The following is a 20,073-nucleotide window of genomic DNA, read 5'->3' on the forward strand; positions in this document are numbered from 1 at the left end:
CCCGCGGGACGGTTGAGCTAATGTAGGCTAATGTAAGTAACAAGAAGATTTCCCAGGCCATAGACATATCTGATATTTGCAGAAAGCTTAAATTCTTGTTAATCTAACTGCACTGTCCAATTTACAGTAGCTATTACAGTAAAATAATACCATGCTATTGTTTGAGGAGAGTGCCCAATTATGAACTTGAAAATGTATTAATAAACCAATTAGGCACATTTGGGTAGTCTTGATACATTTTGAACAGATGTGCACTGGTTCATTGGATCAGTCTAAAACTTTGAATATACACTGCTGTCATCTAGTGACCAAAATCTAAATTGCACCTGGGCTGGAATAATACATTATGGCCCTTCCCTTGCATTTTAAAGATGGTACAAAAAAAACATGATTTTTTTTCCTTTGTATTATCTTTTACCAGATCTAATGTGTTATTCTCCTACATTCATTTCACATTTCCAAACTTCAGTGTTTCCTTTGAAATGGTATCAAGAATATGCATACCCTTGCTTCAGGTCCTGAGCTACAGGCAGTTAGATTGGGTATGTAATTTTAGGCAAAAATTGGGGGGAAAAGGGGTAGATCCTTAAGGTTTTTTAAGAGCAAAATCAATTGAATAGTATAGTGCGGTTGCAAGTCATAAGTAGGCCAACAATATTGTACTGGTAAGCTAAGGCCATCCTTTCAGGTCCAAGGAGCACTACAAATCTCATGTCAGAAACACACCCCAACAATCAACAATAACCATTTATATAACATGATTGATCTTTCTTTTGAAAAATAAGTGCATTAGGCAACATCTCTTCTTGTATCATTTAGACAAACCAAATGTTACACTTAAGAGCTTTAACTAAATCCATTCATTGAAAACGTATTGTATTAAAGCAATTAGGTCATTAAAATAACTTAATCACACATTTACATCTAGGCAATAGTTTGTACTAAACACATGGTTTAATGCATCATATTATACCCTGTAACTTCAAATCTGTAATGGCAAAAGTATGACAGATAATCTTGCATATACTACATTATAAACTGACAATTTTTTAAATTATCCATCAATCAAGTTAAGTTTGGCACTGGTCAATAGCAACATGATCTGAAAGACAACTGATAAGAGGTTACAATTTCACCAATATGAAAAGCCATTTCAGTTTATCCATTCAAACTTCTTCCACACAACTGAATTATTTAAACTAGTGAAGCCGTAGTCATAATTATTGATTGAGCTGCTTATTTACTATTATCCTCTCCCTACTTCTATAAAATACTTACTAGTATCCTTAGTAAAAAGTATAAATGACATTGTAGTTAATATGTAACTCACACCTGCTTTAATATTACCTAGCCTAGACAAAGCAGAACAGCAATAAGCAATGGAATTGATGCATAGTATGTGTCACTACTTCTGGTTCCACAGGGATAATAGCAGCCATTTATTTAGGACCCATAAGACCATATCCATTAAATGCACCAAAACACATTTGAGGAGAATGTTATTTCATGATTGATCTATGAATGTTTCTGGCCAGCAATGAACTAATTTGAAGGATGATAAACAGTACCTGCCAACAAGATATTCATACATCAACCTGGTTGGGTTTGACTGAAATTATTCACGCCCAATAGAACCAGTGGTAGTGAAACAAAATGTCATCACTTTCCCAGCTTTTACAATATCCTACTTATAATAAAACAAACTCTGCAGGGATTTTTCTGCTGACCTACAATTGAGAAATGTATGAACTGAGTCAGAGGAATAAGGACCTTTGTTAACTTTCAGTAAAGTAATTTTGACTTCTGAATAAAACATATGAGCTAGTTTAATTTGACACTTTTTTTTTTTTAAACTTCATAACTATGAATGCAAATGCCACATTACAGTAAGCCTAGCACTTAAGTAATTGTGACAATTTGGGTTGTTCAAATAAAGGCCCAAATAAAATTTTAAAAATGACTGAACAATAGCAAAACTTCCCCAAAACTCAAGTGGTCACTTACAGCAGGTTGATTTCATTCCACCATCAAGCAATTAATTAGTTACATGAAAACGGGAAGCTGGTGATCCTAAGCCAACCTGCATGCATGTATACAGTATGTAAATCAGTGTGACACACACACACCTTTGAATAGGGAATTTGAGACCAGTGTTCTTGTGTACAGCCTTTATTCTTCCCAAGCTGAACTATTTTCAAATAAAATCGGGAAATCATTTATATATGGGAGAATAACATGCACACCACCACACTGTCACTGGTTTTTGTGCTGGAAATAAAAGCCCCAGAGTTCAATTCATTATGAAAACTCCCACACACGATTACCTCAGTCGTTAATTTTGTACGTCAACGGTTCGGTCTGTGACAATCACAATAAATATCACATGCAGAGAGAGGTAATAGTGCCTTTTATAATGAAAGAATTCTATGTTAAGGGAATTTAAGAACATAAATAGCATTTCTAGCCAACCAGGCCATTTTTTAGGTTAAGGTAGTTAAGACAAGGTTCAGGTTCACCACCAGTCAGACTGCATAGGTATCTGCTGCACAGTTCATTTACAAACATGATTACTAGAGCATACACACAAAGCACTTTCATTTCAGGTATTTTGCTAATTATGATGATTCATCACTTTTGATTACTCTTCTACTGCACTTGCAATATCACTGAAGGGTAATGTTGTGTTTTACCACTTCCATGCTTCTGGGATTTAAAAAAAGGGTGTGGTGTGTAAAAAAAGATTAGCAAATTACTTGAGAATGACTGTATGGATACTTGCAAATTTAAGACAGAAAACCACTGGTTGAAAAGAACAGAAGCATTACATAATAGGTTCTGCAATAGAGAAGTGAAAGGCAAGAGATCACTGCATCTGTGATTGTTAAGGCTGTTTGAGAAGTCTGGACGAACATAGCAGTTACGTCGATTGGATGTAGACAAAATGTAAGCCAGCACTGCACTAGAAGGTTAAGCAAAAATATCTTAGGTAGGCGAGTTAGTGTTAACCGGCATCAACTGTGAATAGCAAATTAAGGTAATAGGCAGTCCTTCACAGCTGAAGGACACAAAATACTGTGTCCATGCTACCCAGTGAGAGATGACCAGACTTTTTTTTTTTTTAAACAGTGACGAATAACAAACACGAAGTGCTGCAAAAAAGCAAACTGTTCCCTTCAAGTATTTCTGGTTGGGATATTTTGAGTTTTCATTGAAAGGTATTATTTTTTTTAGCATTTTCAGTCTGTAAAGTGGATGAAAAAAATATTTGACTGTCCCTTTGGGGACAATGGCTTTAGTGTTACACCTCAAGAAAGGTTGAGTCAAGTTAGACATACACGATCAGAAATAAAGAGCTAGATGAAGAGTTGAGAAAGTATTGCAATGTATTAGTGCTTTCAAAATGTTATTTCAAAAGCACTTCCCACTCAGATTTCCACAGTGGGTTAAGAAAACACCCCTGGGCCCTTGACAAAACGCTCCACGGTTATAACCAGACAAAATGTGCAAGGTTTAAAGCTATATGGCATCTCTGAAACCAGATCCTTATGTTGGTGTCTCCTATCGGTTACAGCTGGAGTTAGGCGAGAAAGAGACGGAATACTCCTGAGGTAGCGATGCAGCCAGTCTGCATGGTTACTTGGTTTTGTGGGCCCATTTCAGATCGTCAGACCTGGGCTTCTCCCCAGTCACACTCTGGATCAGATCCTCAAGCCTAGACCAGAACCCCAACTTCTCCAGGGGATAGTTCAGCCAGCCTGGGGAGATAAGACCATTATGGCTGCGTTTAGACAGTTGGTCAAAAAGGAATTGTGCTGCCTATTTCATTTTTGTTTTTTCAGAGGGGGTTACAGATACAGGTATAACATCAAGTCATATCAATTCAAATATATTCAGTTATATTTTCTTGTAACTGTTAGCTGCCACTCAAAAAAACAAACAGAATGCATACAAAGATAAAGAACAGTATCATTAGTTTTGTAATATTTTGTATCCAAGGAAAACAAAGCACCCCCCCCAGCCATTACCCAACCACGCGCCCCGCCAGAAACCATTTGTTTCAACATGTTCATCTACCCCCTCCATCCCGAGTCTCCACTTACATTCCCCCAATTGTATGATGAATTCTTCAGTTTTATCTGTGCGCAAGAATCAATAAACTCAAAAAAAAGATACCTGGTAATATAAATGCTTCTTTCAGATCTTTGAATGTCCTCAAACCATTACTATCCATGATATCGCCATGGGCACGGATAACACATTTGGACGACTGGGGCAATGTGTAAGCTGTCCTCCAGATTGCAAGGCATTATTGTTAAATATTGGATTCTGGGTATGCCATTTCATTTCCCAGTTGCATAGACAGGCAGCCCAATTCTGATATTTGTTCCACTAATTGGTATTTTTACCAATCAGATCAGCTCTGAAAAAGATCTGATGTCAAAAGTGATTTGTCAAAAGACCCAATTAGTGGGGGGGGGGAATCAGAATTGAGCTGTATAAATGCAGCCAAAGGGGAAAAGATATTTGGCTGCCGATTTTAGTTTAATGATATTTTCCCCTTCCTCGTATCCTGACAGACATATTCTGATACACACAAAGCCCATACCCACAAGCACTGACCTGTGGTGATGCAGAAGTATGTCTCGTGGGGGGAAACGTGATGGATGCGATGGTGCTTGCGGGGCAGGATGATGTGGCAGTTCTGTAGAAAGACCACCCAGCCTGGCAGCCCGAAGTATGTGTGCGACCACTTATGAATCTGGTTGGTTAGGGTAACGAAAATGGCTAGTGCCATCACATAGCAGTGCCAGGGGTAGTTGTGATAGTGCTCCGCTATATGTGGGTCAAGAGCGAGAAACAGAGAGAGTGGGAAAGCGAAAGAAGACGATTTTAGGGCTCTAGAAAATGACGTTTTCAGATGCCAGAGCATTGGCTCAGTTGAATGATAATTGTGCCATCTTTGGCAGTAGCTCACCAGGCGAGAGGGTGAGGAAGTTGAAAGCCATGTGTGCTAATGGGATCAGGGTCAGCATGCAGTTGTCACCATTTGTCTCAATGAAGTCATGGCGGGTGATGGCTGTAGGGTCAATGTGATGCTCCCTGAATGGTCGGATAAAGGCCTGGGGCAAGATATCAGAAAGTGAATTCAAAATAACAGGAGAAACAGTAAATCAGAAAGTCAAGACAACAATTAGATAATTAGACAACACACATTTTGGGGACAATATCTTGTCAAATCCAGTCACGTTAGCAAATGCATCTCCTACCTTTCCAACGATGGGTAGCTCCACAGATCCCCAGGTGTCAGCCCCCCAGTGGACTAGACCAGAGGCAAAGTCTGCAGTCAATATTCCTGCCACTGAGAGAGAGAGCGGGAAGAGATGGAGGGGACATGTAAGCAAATAATCATGTAAATCAATGAGAAACATAACATGGGATGTAAGCCTATGTAACAGTATAACTTTAGACCGTCCCCTCGCCCCGACACGGGCGCGAACCAGGGACCCTCTGCACACATCAACAACAGTCACCCACGAAGCGTCGTTACCCATCGCTCCACAAAAGCCACGGCCCTTGCAGAGCAAAGGGGAACCCACGAAGCGTCGTTACCCATCGCTCCACAAAAGCCACGGCCCTTGCAGAGCAAAGGGGAACCACTACTTCTAGGTTTCAGAGCAAGTGACGTAACTGATTGAAACGCTATTAGCGCGTACCCGCTAACTAGCTAGCCATTTCACATCCGTTACACTCACCCCCCTTTCAACCTCCTCCTTTTCCGCAGCAACCAGTGATCCGGGTCACGGCACCAATGTAACAGTATAACTTTAGTACGTCCCCTCGCGCGAACCAGGGACCCTCTGCACACATCAACAACGGTCGCCCACGAAGCATCGCTCCACAAAGGCCGCGGCCCTTGCAGAGCAAGGGGAACCACTACTTCTAGGTTTCAGAGCAAGTGACGTAACTGATTGAAACGCTATTAGCACGTACCCGCTAACTAGCTAGCCATTTCACATCCGTTACACCTATTCTAATGACCGGTGCTTCAGCGGTGCTTACCAATGCCCAACAGGATGTACCACATATGCCCCAGGTGGAAGTTAACGAGGAGGTGACAAAAGTTGAAGGCCATGAGAGAGAAGCAGAGGACAACACTTATCCATTCCTGACATCTTTTTCCTGTGGAGACAAACAGACAAATTAACATACCATGATTAAAGAACTGTAAAACCATAGAAAAGGCATAGGGGTGGATCTTCAACGTAGTTAGACAATATTATGCCCAATGATATAAACTTTCAATGAGGGAAAAACTAGATACACTTGAATGCTCCTGCAGTTTTGTGCAACGTTTCAACCCAATGGTCTTCAACAGTTAGCGAGCATCTCTTTCTTTCATGACATAACTTGTTGTACCCTGTACCTGTGAGTTAATGGATGTGCATTCACTTAACTGATAACCTTAGAAGGCTTTCTTACACTACATGCTTTGCTGTTGTAACTACTTATTTCATTGAGAAGCAGCTGGGACAGAAATACTGATCTGATTCTTCCAGCTCAAAGACAGATTAAGGCCAAGCAGCCTTATAGCTCAACACCCCAGGCAATACCCTGCAAAGTAAGTTAGTCTCCTTACACCAGAGCAATGCTGTGCCAGTAAAGAGCTCTGTTCCAGGGCGTTTACGTGCAGCTCAGCTGCTCATAAACACCATGGACCAGAGCTAATGAGGAGCCTGACCAGTGTGACCAGTTGTAGTGCTATTAGGGCTGACACAGGAGCATTCTGGACACAGCAGCACCTATGCATTCAGTGTCTTTCAATGGGAGTCAAGCGGAAAAGAAAGAAAGCGTTCAAAAGCATCAAGTACAAAAGGTAACATACAAATAGGTTGTGTTTAGAGTTCAACTGACTCAAAGGAGGAAATGCTCAATTGGTACAGTAATCTGTCCTCATACATTAGGCTAGCTTTCATTAATCTTTTTTTAAATACATTGTGTAGTTAAACTGAAGTGTGCATCATTAATTTATTATGACGGAGCTTTGGTCCGTTCCTGACACCATGCACTTAGGGCAAATTGTTTTGAAAGGTCAAGCAAGCCCCTCCCAGTGTGCGTGTGGAGCTTTCTGTGTATGGCTTTTACAGTATAGTTACAGTTGTAATGTAGTTTCTGTATTCCGGAATTGTACCTGAACTGAAAATACTGATATTAAAATACCTAACTTCTTTCCCGTAATCCTAATTAGTAAAAGCCTGAAGCTTAATTGGCTGATCGATATATAAGCGTAAGTATTGTATAAACGTAACGTTAGTAGGCTACGACATTCCTGAGTGGCGTTGACAAAAGACAGAGCTGTTGCCTCACCTGGCGAATACAAATTCGCAAGTTCCAGAGCACCTGCGTGTTGGGGACCCCACCGCGCTGTACCTCGACCGGGTCCATTTAGTTCTGTGCTCTGTAACTCTTGTCCACACCCGTTTTCGTTTACCATTCTCGCCATGTTCCACTCCTGGTTCAACCCCTTTTCACATCCAGGAAACGAACAGATGTAGGGAGGAACTACATAACAATATACACGCCTTTATGAATGATCGAGCGCGCTCGTTTTACAAGCCGCCTGCGTCTGGCAAAGGTGTACGCCTCAGATCTCAGATTCATGAGCACCATCTCGGCCCGCTCTGGTAAGAATCGGGCTATCCCGTGGTGAAAATCATGCGGGGCTTTTTCTTGCCGTAAAACTGCATTGCCTTTCTAACCCTATCACATTGAGCTTGCTATCTAAAGCAGCCAATTACGGAGTCGTACTTAGTTCCATAATCAGGCGAATAACCAATTAGGTAGTGAGGAGAACGAACGCATTGCCTGACCCCACCCTTGAGTGGCCAATCAGAGCATGTGAGTTTGGCTGTTAAAGCGGCAACCAGCGGTTGCAACAATAACAAATAAAATACCCGCCCTTGTTTCGGTAAAAATCTGAGGTAGGGGGCAGGAGAAATGTAATCGTTCTCAAATTCATAGACAGAGCTATGGATGCTTGGGCTGATCATCCATGATACCAAAAGTATAGTTTTAACCATGTTTTAAGGCTGAATAGGATTTGTTTACAGTTACTTTGTTTATAAACATTGGAGTAAAACAAGCTTACAGTTTGGGTTATGATGGGGTACGACAGTTGACCTAAACTCATCAGGCATGTATAAGTTACATTCTTCAAGAATTAATGGGTAAATATGAATTTACAAGTCCAAACGTAGATGTAACAACTGCAGATTGCCCCTTTACACGTCAGACAGTTTTTCCAAGTTATACGTGGTAGGCAAACCTAATGCTAAATTAGAAGAGAGATAGGCCTTTAATTTAAAGGCAGTCATGGCATGTCAACGATGTTGAAATTATGTTTAGGGCAAAACACTTTATGGTTGTATACTACAGTTTTTACAATTTCGTAATTTAACTTAATTCTCACTGAACTGTTAGGCCTATTTGAGATCATAAATCAAACAATTATCACAAAAGAGAATTTTGCTGGAAACTATTGGGGTGATCGCCCCAAAGAAATTAATACAAGTCACAATCATCATAAACATTTAATAGCCTAGTAGAAGGCCTAGTCAGAGATCTACTGACGTTTACAGTCGAGTGAATTGTATTTTACAATACCGCTAGATGGCAGTGTAGACTAAATAGAATTTTCCAAAATCATTGACCCACAAGTCACAAATTATTGTTCCTTTTCCCAGTCTTCTCAATGGAAAGTGTTGACTCTGTGGGTTACAATATGGTAGGTAATGGATTTACACTCTGCCCTAAAATGTGTGATTTGATATTTCAAGTATCTCTACAAATTGTTTCAAATCTACAGTGGCAAAACCTTAATCTGTGAGTGTCTTTAGAATAGAATAGAATTTATTAGTAGGATATTATAGTTAGGCTATTACTACAGACAAGTGTATTTTAAAATACACATATTTAAATACTCCATGCATTTACACCCGGGTCTGTTTGGTCCTAGCGGTATTTAAGATAATGTATATGGAAACAAGTATTTTAAAATAGTTTCTAATAGTAGGCTATTTATAGGAAATTATTTGAAAATACAAATAGAACTAGTTGATTTGGTCACATTATTTAAGAAATACGAAAATACACAGCACATAAGTATTTAATACAAACACTCAAATACACATGTATTTGTTAAATAGACTCAAATACACATGAACCCAGCTCTGTAGGCTCCCACTGGGCACAGACATCAATTCAACATGTATTCCACGTTGGTTCAACGTAATTGAATTTTAAATTACGCAGAAACAACATTGATTCAACCAGTGTTGCCTATAATACTAGTAGGATGGTTAGTTGTGAAATTCTCCCTTTCTAAGGTCCATCTCAAAACCGCTACAGGACCCCCCCCCCCCCCCCAAGTTTACATTATTGTTAATCTAATTTACAGTAGTAAGAATACCATGCTATTGTTTGAGGAGAGTGCACAATTATGAACTTGAAAATGTATTAATAAACCAATTAGGCACATTTGGGTAGTCTTGATACAACATTTTGAACAGATGTGCATTGGTTCATTGGATCAGTCTAAAACTTTGAATATACACTGCTGTCATCTAGTGGCCAAAATCTAAATTGCGCCTGGGCTGGAATAATACATTATGGCCTTTCTCTTGCATTTCAAAGATGATGGTACAAAAAAAAACGCATGTTTTTTTCTTTGTATTATCCTTTACCCGATCTAATGTGTTATATTGTCCTACATTAATTTCACATTTTCACAAACTTCAAAGGGTTTCCTTTCAAATGGTATCAAGAATATGCATAACCTTGCTTCACGTCCTGAGCTACAGGCAGTTAGATTTGGGTCCTGAGCTACAGGCAGTTAGATTTGGACATGTCATTTTCGGGAAAAAGGGGAGGACCCTTAATTACAATTCAGAGCATGAAATCAAGACGGAAGAGGTTAGTTATAGGAGGGGAACATATCACACCAGCTCCGCCCATTCTTTCACAGTCTATATAAAACTTTCCCAGACTCTCACTGCTGCAATAGACATCAACTTTACTCGTCATTCTGGTGACATTGACATCAACTTTCTGCTGAGTAATAGCTCATTCTTCAAGTTTCTTGTTTTCTTCAATAACTCAATATTGTCACAGTGACATTCAGTCGTGTGCCAATATACGTTAGTGTTTTCAGACAGCATTGGGCCTACTCGCGTAGCCAATTTCCCGGGCGTCTGCCCCTGGTTTCGATGTTCCCGCAATCCAGCGGGTGTTAAGATCCATGGAAGTGGCCGGTTTCTACGACAGGGATTGCTTTGCTTTCCAGAGTACAAACTACATTATCAGGCCCATTAGCGATAACAGCACTTGCAAGCAGCACATTGACGGCTCAATGACGGAGCTTGGCATAGCCGAGAACGAGAAAGCGATAGATTTCAGTGTCTACTTGGATCCTCCTGCTGCGCACTGTCAACAACTGGCAACACAAAACGAAACTCAGCAGAGAGGGGTAGACATATTCGCAGATTTCCTTGCCGAGGAAAGCAGGATCAAGAGACGTTCATCATTACAACAAAACTACAGAAACTACATATCTCTCAACGAGCGGGAGACAAGTGTGCACAACAATCGAGAGCCATTCGTCCTGGGCTATCCTGAACTGCAGGAGACCCGTGTGGACACCGTGTTCAGCCCGGAGTTTCTTGGGAACCACTTTAAAGCCGGTGAAAGAGACGAGTCTCAAGAGGACCCAAGAATGGACAACGGTTCAACTGGCTACGACATGAGGTATCTTCATTACCAGTCAACTCCAAGTGGCAGCCTTGGTAACATTTCCACTGCATCCTCGTCTTCCTCCAGTCCACCCGGCACACCTGCCCTGTCAGGTAAATGCACTTCGCCTTCGCGGGACGGGAAAATGTCGTCTGGTGTCAAGGGGAAGAAGCGACTGGAAAAGGACAGTGAGGAATATAAGCAGAGGCGGGAGAGGAACAACCTTGCTGTTAGAAAGAGCAGGGATAAAGCCAAAATGCGCAATACGGAGACGCAACACAAAGTGCTGGAACTGGCTGCAGAGAATGATCGTTTACAAAAACGCGTGGAGCAGCTGTCAAGAGAACTTGCCACCCTGCGTAACTTGCTCTCTGCCACCGGTTAGTGTTAGCCACACTGGAGTGCCCACACACCTCTGGAAACTGGTACTTTATCAGGCATTGACTTAAAAACCCATTTATCGCTGTGCCATAATTCTGAAAAAGTGATTCCAATATGTTACGTTTGTGTACAGAATGTGGAAAAAGCCAACAACAGTTTACAAGACACGTTGTGATTAAGCACAGAAGGTGCATGGAATGTGCAACCATTCATGATTGTTGACATGTCATCTTCATTCTGTCTATTCATTTTGTGTATGCAGTATTTCTGTACGGGCTTTGTATTTTATATAGAATATTGATAAATATTCTGTTATTTAAAAATACCTTTCTTTATCTGGAGCAATGGTTATCAAGGGAAGTGTTGTAGCCCACTGCAGAGGTATGATGCAACTCTTTGTAACAGTATTGTCAATGAATTAAGTAATCTCTTAATATGATGAAAATGTACACATGTTTTAATGGTACTTGATATTTTATTGAATTAAACAGATTTATACTTTGATATTATTCATTTGTATGTTGTTTATTTGTGACATTTCAAAAAGGTAGTAGATCATCTGACTGGTGTATTCCACTCTCTCTTTCACACACATACATACACAGAATTAAATATAACATTTATGTATCTTTTCTCTCACATACATGTGTAAGAATTCAAGGTATAAATAACTCAGGGAATAAAAATATAGGTGTACATAAACTCAAACATAAGGTAGCTTTTATCTCTTATTTTAGACCCGTGGGCAAGTGATTTGGAATATGATGACTAATTTGTATCCAATGATAGTTATTCAAAATGATAAGTCATGATATTGAGAACCAAAATGTAATTACCAGTATTACTACAGCGTGATTCTGTTAAACAATTCAGCAGTGTATTGGTGAAAGAAGACGTACTAACTGAGCCTTTTTATCCAATGGCACCATTATCTTAAGCACACACCTCTGTCAATAGTCTGTTGGGTCCACTGACCCACAGAGGGGTTCAAGGCCTCACAAACCAAGATTAATCAGCAACTAACCTCCTGCCCAAACACACCACCACAGTCCTGCAAACAGCTTTTTGAAAACGTGTATAACCTGCCAGCCTCAAATATCAAGTGGCATACTTTAATATTTAGCCTATGAGACGACCCAAAAAGAAGAGGGATTTTGGATGTGGAAATAATTATCTTTGATTACCTCCACTGGTTGTCCAGTTTGATCAGTAAGACTAGATAAGCAAGTTCAGTTTTAGTTTCAACTAAAAACTAGTCTCAGTGGAACTGGTCGATAATACCAAGTTGCCATTTCTACACATGAATGTGGAAATGACTGAAAATACTATAAAACTTGGCCATCGAGTTGCCGTAATAATACACTCTTAGAAAAAAAGGTTCCAAAAGGGTTCTTCAACTGTCCCCATAGGAGTACCCTTTTTGGTTTCAGGTAGAACCCTTTGGAGGTCTATCTAAAACCCTCTGGGTTTTAGGGTACATAGAACCTAAAAGGGTTCTACCTGGAACCAAAAATGGTTATTCAAAGGGTTCTCCTATGGGGACAGCTGAATAACCCTTTCAGGTTCTAGATAACCCCCCACCCTGCCACCTCACTCATAAGAACATCTTTGACATGGGCATGGCCTACTGTATACCCATGACAATGCAGGGCGGAGGTTTGGGAAGGATGCCAGTTTCAGGAGAGAGAGCAAATTGTGTATGTGTGCTTTATGTATTTCTCAATGAGGCTTTGTTACTGCACCCAATAGCTCCAAGTACATTTTGACACTGTCATTCTTCCTTGTATCACACAAAATAGAAAATACAATGTTTTGAACATAGTGGATTTCACAACACAACTTCCCATAATGGAAAGAGAGTTTATTGCTCAACAACATCTTCCTGTTCCATCAGTGAATTAAAATGTCACACCCAATGAAAAAAAAAATCCTCTATGCAATTTGAACTTACAAGACAAATCTAGCAATAGGTTGTAATACTTAAAGGGATAGTTCACCCAAATTATACTGTTCATTCACTTAATTTCATTGATTCCTAAAAGTAGTGCACACTGTATTGTCTTGGTTGGGTTTGTTTTCTAAGCTACAGCATAGCATTAACATCATTGAGTTTTACCCTCAGTTTAAATGGATTGGCTTTGGTTATTGTTCTCAGTCTGACACACACACACACACACACACACACACACACACACACACACACACACACACACACACACACACACACACACACACACACACACACACACACACACATTGGTCAAACTTGTTACTTGGGGTGACCTTGTAGTCCTGCGCCCTGCAGCTCCTGGAGCCTCCCGGATCCCTGCTAGTGCCTGGTTCAGACTGAGGAGAGGGAATTTCCCACACATATTACCGTCAATGAGCAGTGGTTGTCCGTAAACTCCACATTGCATCATACCTACTGCAGACCAATAGCCCTCCTAAAAACTCCTCTGGTAGAGCAATACAAACAGAGCAGCCCCACCTTGTGTTTGAGATTTTAAACAGAACATGGTAAAATGGTAAGCTATCCCTCACATCTATGAATGACTAGTTTTGTTTATTTCGAGTGAGATCTAGCTAGATAAATTAGAGCCATTCTTGTTGTACTTTCTTTCTATTTCTGGTCAACGTGAGACTTCCCTCGAAACACTCTTCCCTGAAGACACATGAAACAGTGATATTTCAACATATCTCTGACTTTTTTGGACACCATAGCATTTCAACATGATATCAATATACAACAAATAAGTATGGGGATGATATTGAACACTAACCAGGAAATGTACCAAGTTGACTTTTCTTGAATCATATTCATTTCCAAATTGTGTGTACGGTATACACTTTTTGGGAAACTAAATTACATTGCTCTGTCAACACAGTTGCATTATACTAAAGTAATAACACATTTATAAACTATACATTAGGTGTAACTCTTCTTTATAAATATTATTTATAAACATTGGCTATAAGACTCAGGCTGGTTCCCAGACTTGCCCTCTACAAGATCATCAGCAGACTCCATCACCTTCGTCTACCATCCTCTGACCAGCTCCCGTCACTCAAGCCATGAACTGACCCTCTCCATCTTCAGAGGATGCAGCTTTCAAAGACTTGGCCTCTATTGTTTGACCTGTCATAATATATTTATATAATATATTGCCAGGCAGATACTCACTGTATCTGATTACATTTTTTGTTTACGAACAGTTCACTACTACAGACCAAATAACTGATTTTGATTTTACACATGCCAATAAAGGGATAGTTCACCTAAATTACAAAATGACATATTGGTTCCCTTACCCTGTAAGCAGGTTATGGACAAGGTATGACAGCAGTTCATGCTTTGGTTTAGTTTCCCTGGCACTATTTCCACATGCTAATGTTTTAGCATTTGTGACACAAATCACATTAAAGTCATGGGACCAATATTAGCATGTCTTACTCACATCATGTTTAAAACCTCCATAAGTGAATTTGTTGAGCTTCACAATTAATTTCAGATACTTTTAGATGATTTGGACATGATGCGTGAAAAATGCTAATATTGGTCCCATGGCTTGAATGTAATTTTGTGCCACAAATGCTAAAATGTTAGCATGTGGAAACCGTGCCAGGGAAACTAAACCAAAGCATGGATGCTGTCATACCTTGTCCATAGACTGCTAACAGGGTAAGGAAACCAATGTGTCATTTTTTAATTTGGGTGAACTATCCCTTTAACCTAGATAAAAATGGCAGTAATGTGAGCGATGTGCTCCCCGGATATCCGGAGCATGGGCTTGCTACGGGAATTCAGAAATGCTGAGATACCGTAAGAGGCAGGAGGATGATCTGGCTTGGAGTGAACCCAGATTTCAACAGCTTCTTTACTTCTCCTATTTTACTGTGAACAACTGCAAAGAGGCAGCACTGACGTGCAGTCGCAGGGACCTGTGGTCACTGCAGAGCAAGTATTATGGGTCTTGTGAAACAGAACGCCATCATGCTCTTGCATAAGGGAAAACACTGGCAGGTGACCAAACAACCATATATGTAGGTGTCAATTTAGTTTCCCTTTGGTTACAGTGTCATACTGTAATTTGTATGTAGAGGTCAGAGATGCTTGGCAAGCCAGGCCTCTATACCACCCAGAATACAATTACACAGTACAATTAAATTAAGTTGATCACTTTCTCAAACAATGATGTTATATCATACCGTATTACAATTCATAGATGTGTATGCAAACAAATAGAAACAACTTAAACATGAGATTGGTGTTGCAAGTGAACCTGACATTGGCAATATGCAGGCAGGCAGGGGCAGACAAAAATACCACCACCTGAAGGGATGGAAATCAACCGTTTGTGTGGTGTTAGACTACTCACAATGGCTCTGACAATGAGCCCACATGCAGCGAGATATGGCATCTTTTCCTTTCTGATCAGATAGAGAACACGTTCAAAAGACTGGGCCTCTTATCAGTTCTTGTATTGTAATAAGTGATGAAAGTGTGCCTTAAATATACACAAAAGGATATTTGATCTGTGAATTGAGTTTCTAGTCACATTTTATCAGACACAGAAAAGCTTAGGGTGTTGAACATCTGAGCTAGAAAGTTGAAGCATCTATCAAGTCATTGCTCTGTTCCTCAATGTACTCCCTGAAAACTTCCTAGATTACAAGTACTAAAGCGAAGGTCCGGTTTCCTTTTGACATGACCTTCAAGTTCTTTAAACCTCTTAAGGATCTGACCCTTTTTAAAATTTTCACCTAAAATGACATACCTATACATATATACAGTCGTGGCCAAAGCTTTTGAGAATGACACAAATATTAATTTTCATAAAGTCTGCTGCCTCAGATGAATTGCAATTAATTGCAAAGTCCCTCTGCCATGCAAATGAACTGAATCCCCCAAAAAAACATTTCTACTGCATTTCACCCTTGCCACAAAAGGACCAGCTGACATCATGTCAGTGATTCTCTCATTAACACAGGTGTGAGTGTTGACGAGGACAAGGCTGGAGATCACTCTGTCATGCTGATTGAGTTCGAATAACAGATTGGAAGCTTCAAAAGGAGAGTGGTGCTTGGAATCATTGTTCTTCCTCTGTCAACCATGGTTACCTGCAAGGAAACACGTGCCGTCATCATTGCTTGGCACAAAAAGAGCTTCATAGGCAAGGATATTGCTGCCAGTAAGATTGCACCTAAATCAACCATTTATCGGATCATCAAGAACTTCAAGGAGAGCGGTTCAATTGTTGTGAAGAAGGCTTCAGGGCGCCCAAGAAAGTCCAGCAAGCGCCAGGACCGTCTCCTAAAGTTGATTCAGCTGCGGGATCGGGGCACCACCAGTACAGAGCTTGCTCAGGAATGGTAGCAGGCCGGTGTGAGTGCATCTGCATGCACAGTGAGGCGAAGACTTCTGGAGGATGGCCTGGTTTCAAGAAGTGCAGCAAAGAAGCCACTTCTCTCCAGAAAAAACATCAGGGAAAGACTGATATTCTGCAAAAGGTACAGGGATTGGACTGCTGAGGACTGGGGTAAAGCCATTTTCTCTGATGAATCCCCTTTCCGATTGTTTGGGGCATCCGGAAAAAAAGCTTGTCCGGAGAAGACAAGGTGAGCGCTACCATCAGTCCTGTGTCATGCCAACAGTAAAGCATCCTGAGACCATTCATGTGTGGGGTTGCTTCTCAGCCAAGGGAGTGGGCTCACTCACAATTTTGCCTAAGAACACAGCCATGAATAAAGAATGGTACCAACACATCCTCCGAGAGCAACTTCTCCCAACCATACAGGAACAGTTTGGTGACGAACAATGCCTTTTTCAGCATGATGGAGCACCTTGCCATAAGGAAAAAGTGATAACTAAGTGGCTCGGGGAACAACGCATCGATATTTTGGGTCCATGGCCAGGAAACTCCCCAGACCTTAATCCCATTGATTGACCAAAATCCTCGAGGCGGGTGGACAAACAAAAACCCACAAATTCTGACAAACTCCAAGCATTAATTATGCAAGAATGGGCTGCAATCAGTCAGGATGTGGCCTAGAAGTTAATTGAGAGCATGCCAGGGCGGATTGCAGAGGTCTTGAAAAAGAAGGGTCAACACTGCAAATATTGACTCTTTGCATCAACTTCATGTAATTGTCAATAAAAGCCTTTGACACTTATGAAATGCTTGTAATTGTACTTCAGTATGCTTGTAATTATACTTCAGTATACCATTCCACATTTACTTTGTGTAAATTAATATTTGTGTCATTCTCAAAACTTTTGGCCACGACTGTAGACTGTGAAAGAATGGGCGGAGCTGGTATGATATGTTTCCCTCCTCTAACTAACCTTTTCCCCCTTGATTTCATGCTCTGAATTGCAATTAAGGGTCCTCCCCTTTTTTCCAATTTTCACCTAAAATGACATATCCAAATCTAACTGCCTGTAGCTCAGGACCTGAAGCAAGGATATGCATATTCTTGATACCATTTGAAAGGAAACACTTTGAAGTTTGTGAAAATGTGAAATTAATGTAGGAGAATATAACACATTAGATCGGGTAAAGGATAATACAAAGAAAAAACATGCATTATTTTGTATTTTTTTTGTACCATCATCTTTGAAATGCAAGAGAAAGGCCATAATGTATTATTCCAACCCAGGCACAATTTAGATTTTGGCCACTAGGTGGCAGCAGTGTATGTGCAAAGTTCATAACAGTGCACTCTCCTCAAACAATAGCATGGTATTCTTTCACTGTAATAGCTACTGTAAATTGGACAGTGCAGTTAGATTAACAAGAATTTAAGCTTTCTGCCAATATTAGATATGTCTATGTCCTGGGACATTTTCTTGTGACTTACAACCTCATGCTAATCGCATTAGCCTACGTTAGCTCAACCGTCCCGAGGGGACCCACCAATCCTGTAGAGGTTATATAACAGAATAAAAATGTATTCTCCTCATAACAGAAAATAAATATCTAAGAATTACAGGTCTTATTGTCTTGTGATCAACAGGTTTCTAACTCTTTTGCATCATTGTTGCCTACTGCACCAGATTAGTTGTGGATAGTTGCGCAATAAGATCCTATTCATGTCGTCTAGCTACACAATGTCTCACGCTCATCCACGTACAGGTGAGACGGCCCACACAGGCTACTCAACAGGAAATGGGGTGTGTTGGCACACATTGTTTGAATAGATGAACACACCACCCACATCAAGCAAAATGTGACAAACCTCACATTCATTTGAACCTTTCCCCTTATTTCCATAATTGGGTGTAGCTGATGATGATACATGTAAAAAATGATAACAAATAACAGTACATTTGTATCAGTATATACAGTATGTAATGCATTGGGTAAATACATGTGGATATCTACAAAAAAACGATATATTTCACAATTTCTTCTGCCACTACCAAAGTATGTACAACTTTGCATATAATGATAACAGTCACCAATATGAAAAGCAATACAGCAGTGTCAACTGTTGTGGTGGAGGAGGCCCAGGGAGGTCAGCTCAATTAAGTTTGTTTTCATTATCACCCTCTTGTTAACGGCATCAGTCATTGCCGTGTTCGATGAGCGCTGGGCCAGAGGAAGGAAGTGGGAGATGCAGAGCATGTTGGAAGGGTAAAACACCAGCTATACAACTCAGAAATAAGTCTGTTTAGACAAAGAGCAAGCTGCTGTGACCTACATGCCTTAACCAAACCTCTTAACACCAAGCAAGACCGCATGTGACATCTCAGCCGTAGCAGGCCTGACAGTGACAGGGTGTCGACGCCATCAGCAACCAGGGACAGGAACAGGAACCAGTACTAATGCTCATGGGTTAGTGTCATAGCAACCGTCACCAAAGAGATCAACTTCAGAAACTATGTTGTGGTGGTCGGGATAGCAATAAGCCAATAACAGTGTTTTTCCATTAAAGTGAAGAATGCACACTCAGTTTAGGAGGTTGGTATTGGGGGAGTCAAAATTCTCTGAAAACTTACAGAGGATTTGTCACACTTCGACATTCAGTAATGAAAAAATACAAGGAAATAATGTTCTCAGAAAAATAGATAATGGAAGTGAATTGATCTTTCATTCAGTGAAAAACGTCTGGTGGAGGTATTATGAGACATCACACATTGCATGACTTGCATGCATGACCACCAAGTACTATGTAAGTACATGACAAGACAAATGTGTCTGCATCCGTCTATTAGGTTCTGATGACTCCAGCTCCCACAAGTCATTAAGCATTTCTCAGATGGTTTCGTTTTCTGGAATTTCCAGAACCCCACATGGCCCCCATGAAGTAATTCAGAGTATAAGAGAAAGACTTAGCTTTTATACCCCAAGTGCCTCTCAGGACTGGCTGGCCATTGGGACGTTCCAGGCTAATGACTAAATTCAGGACATACATTGGAAGAGCCTGTAGGGCAGGACTGACTCCCTTTCTGATTAGTACTGTACTGAAGTCACAGGTTCAGCAGAGGAGGCTAAGCAAAGAACCAATAGCTAGGTCTATGAATGTCAATTCAATGTCAAATGTAATCTCTTGCCCATTTTGTCACTGAAAGTTTTTATTATGAGGATTATGCCTACATTGATCAATTAAGTGACCTAGTAAAAGGCAAATAAATACGAATCAACATTCAGCAACATTGTTCACAGCAGACCATGAATATATACAATATGAAATAACAAAATAAATACAAAAGTTTATTCTTTAATAGTCTTCTTCTTAATTCATTTATTATCAGGTAGTCAATCATAGGATCAAAACAATACACTATCATATAAACTGTGCTTCTTGGATCATCATCATCATATTTCAGCATGATCATCATCGTCATTATCAGCAGCATCATCAGGAGCACCATAAACATGTAAACAATCCTGCTAATGTAAACTT

At 40.3% G+C, this 20,073-nt stretch overlaps 2 protein-coding genes across 2 annotated transcripts; one reads left to right on the forward strand and one right to left on the reverse strand.

Moving 5' to 3' along the window:
* Window positions 1-2,154: 2,154 nt before the first annotated feature.
* On the reverse strand, window positions 2,155-7,667 carry peds1 (plasmanylethanolamine desaturase 1). Its single transcript, XM_039010688.1, has 6 exons — window positions 7,366-7,667; window positions 6,061-6,180; window positions 5,268-5,359; window positions 4,976-5,120; window positions 4,621-4,833; window positions 2,155-3,755 (listed from the first exon to the last, which is right to left on the reverse strand). The coding sequence occupies exons 1-6, from the start codon at window positions 7,499-7,501 to the stop codon at window positions 3,634-3,636; spliced, it is 828 nt and encodes a 275-aa protein (XP_038866616.1). The 5' UTR covers window positions 7,502-7,667; the 3' UTR covers window positions 2,155-3,633.
* Window positions 7,668-10,042: 2,375 nt separating this feature from the next.
* Window positions 10,043-11,675, forward strand: LOC120061130 (CCAAT/enhancer-binding protein beta-like). The gene has a single exon (XM_039010691.1). The coding sequence runs from the start codon at window positions 10,295-10,297 to the stop codon at window positions 11,168-11,170; it is 876 nt and encodes a 291-aa protein (XP_038866619.1). The 5' UTR covers window positions 10,043-10,294; the 3' UTR covers window positions 11,171-11,675.
* Window positions 11,676-20,073: the final 8,398 nt, after the last annotated feature.

The sequence above is a fragment of the Salvelinus namaycush genome, chromosome 16 (assembly GCF_016432855.1).
Source record: "Salvelinus namaycush isolate Seneca chromosome 16, SaNama_1.0, whole genome shotgun sequence".
NCBI lineage: Eukaryota > Metazoa > Chordata > Actinopteri > Salmoniformes > Salmonidae > Salvelinus > Salvelinus namaycush.

Coding starts and splice junctions, on each gene's coding strand:
- peds1 (XM_039010688.1), bottom strand. CDS start 7,501: ATGGCGAGAATGGTAAACGAAAACGGGTGTGGACAAGAGTTACAGAGC. Junction 5,360..6,060: donor GTACATCCTGTTGGGCATTG/GTAAGCACCGCT, acceptor TCTCTCTCTCAG/TGGCAGGAATATTGACTGCA. Junction 4,834..4,975: donor CTTCCTCACCCTCTCGCCTG/GTGAGCTACTGC, acceptor ACCCACATATAG/CGGAGCACTATCACAACTAC.
- LOC120061130 (XM_039010691.1), top strand. CDS start 10,295: ATGGAAGTGGCCGGTTTCTACGACAGGGATTGCTTTGCTTTCCAGAGT.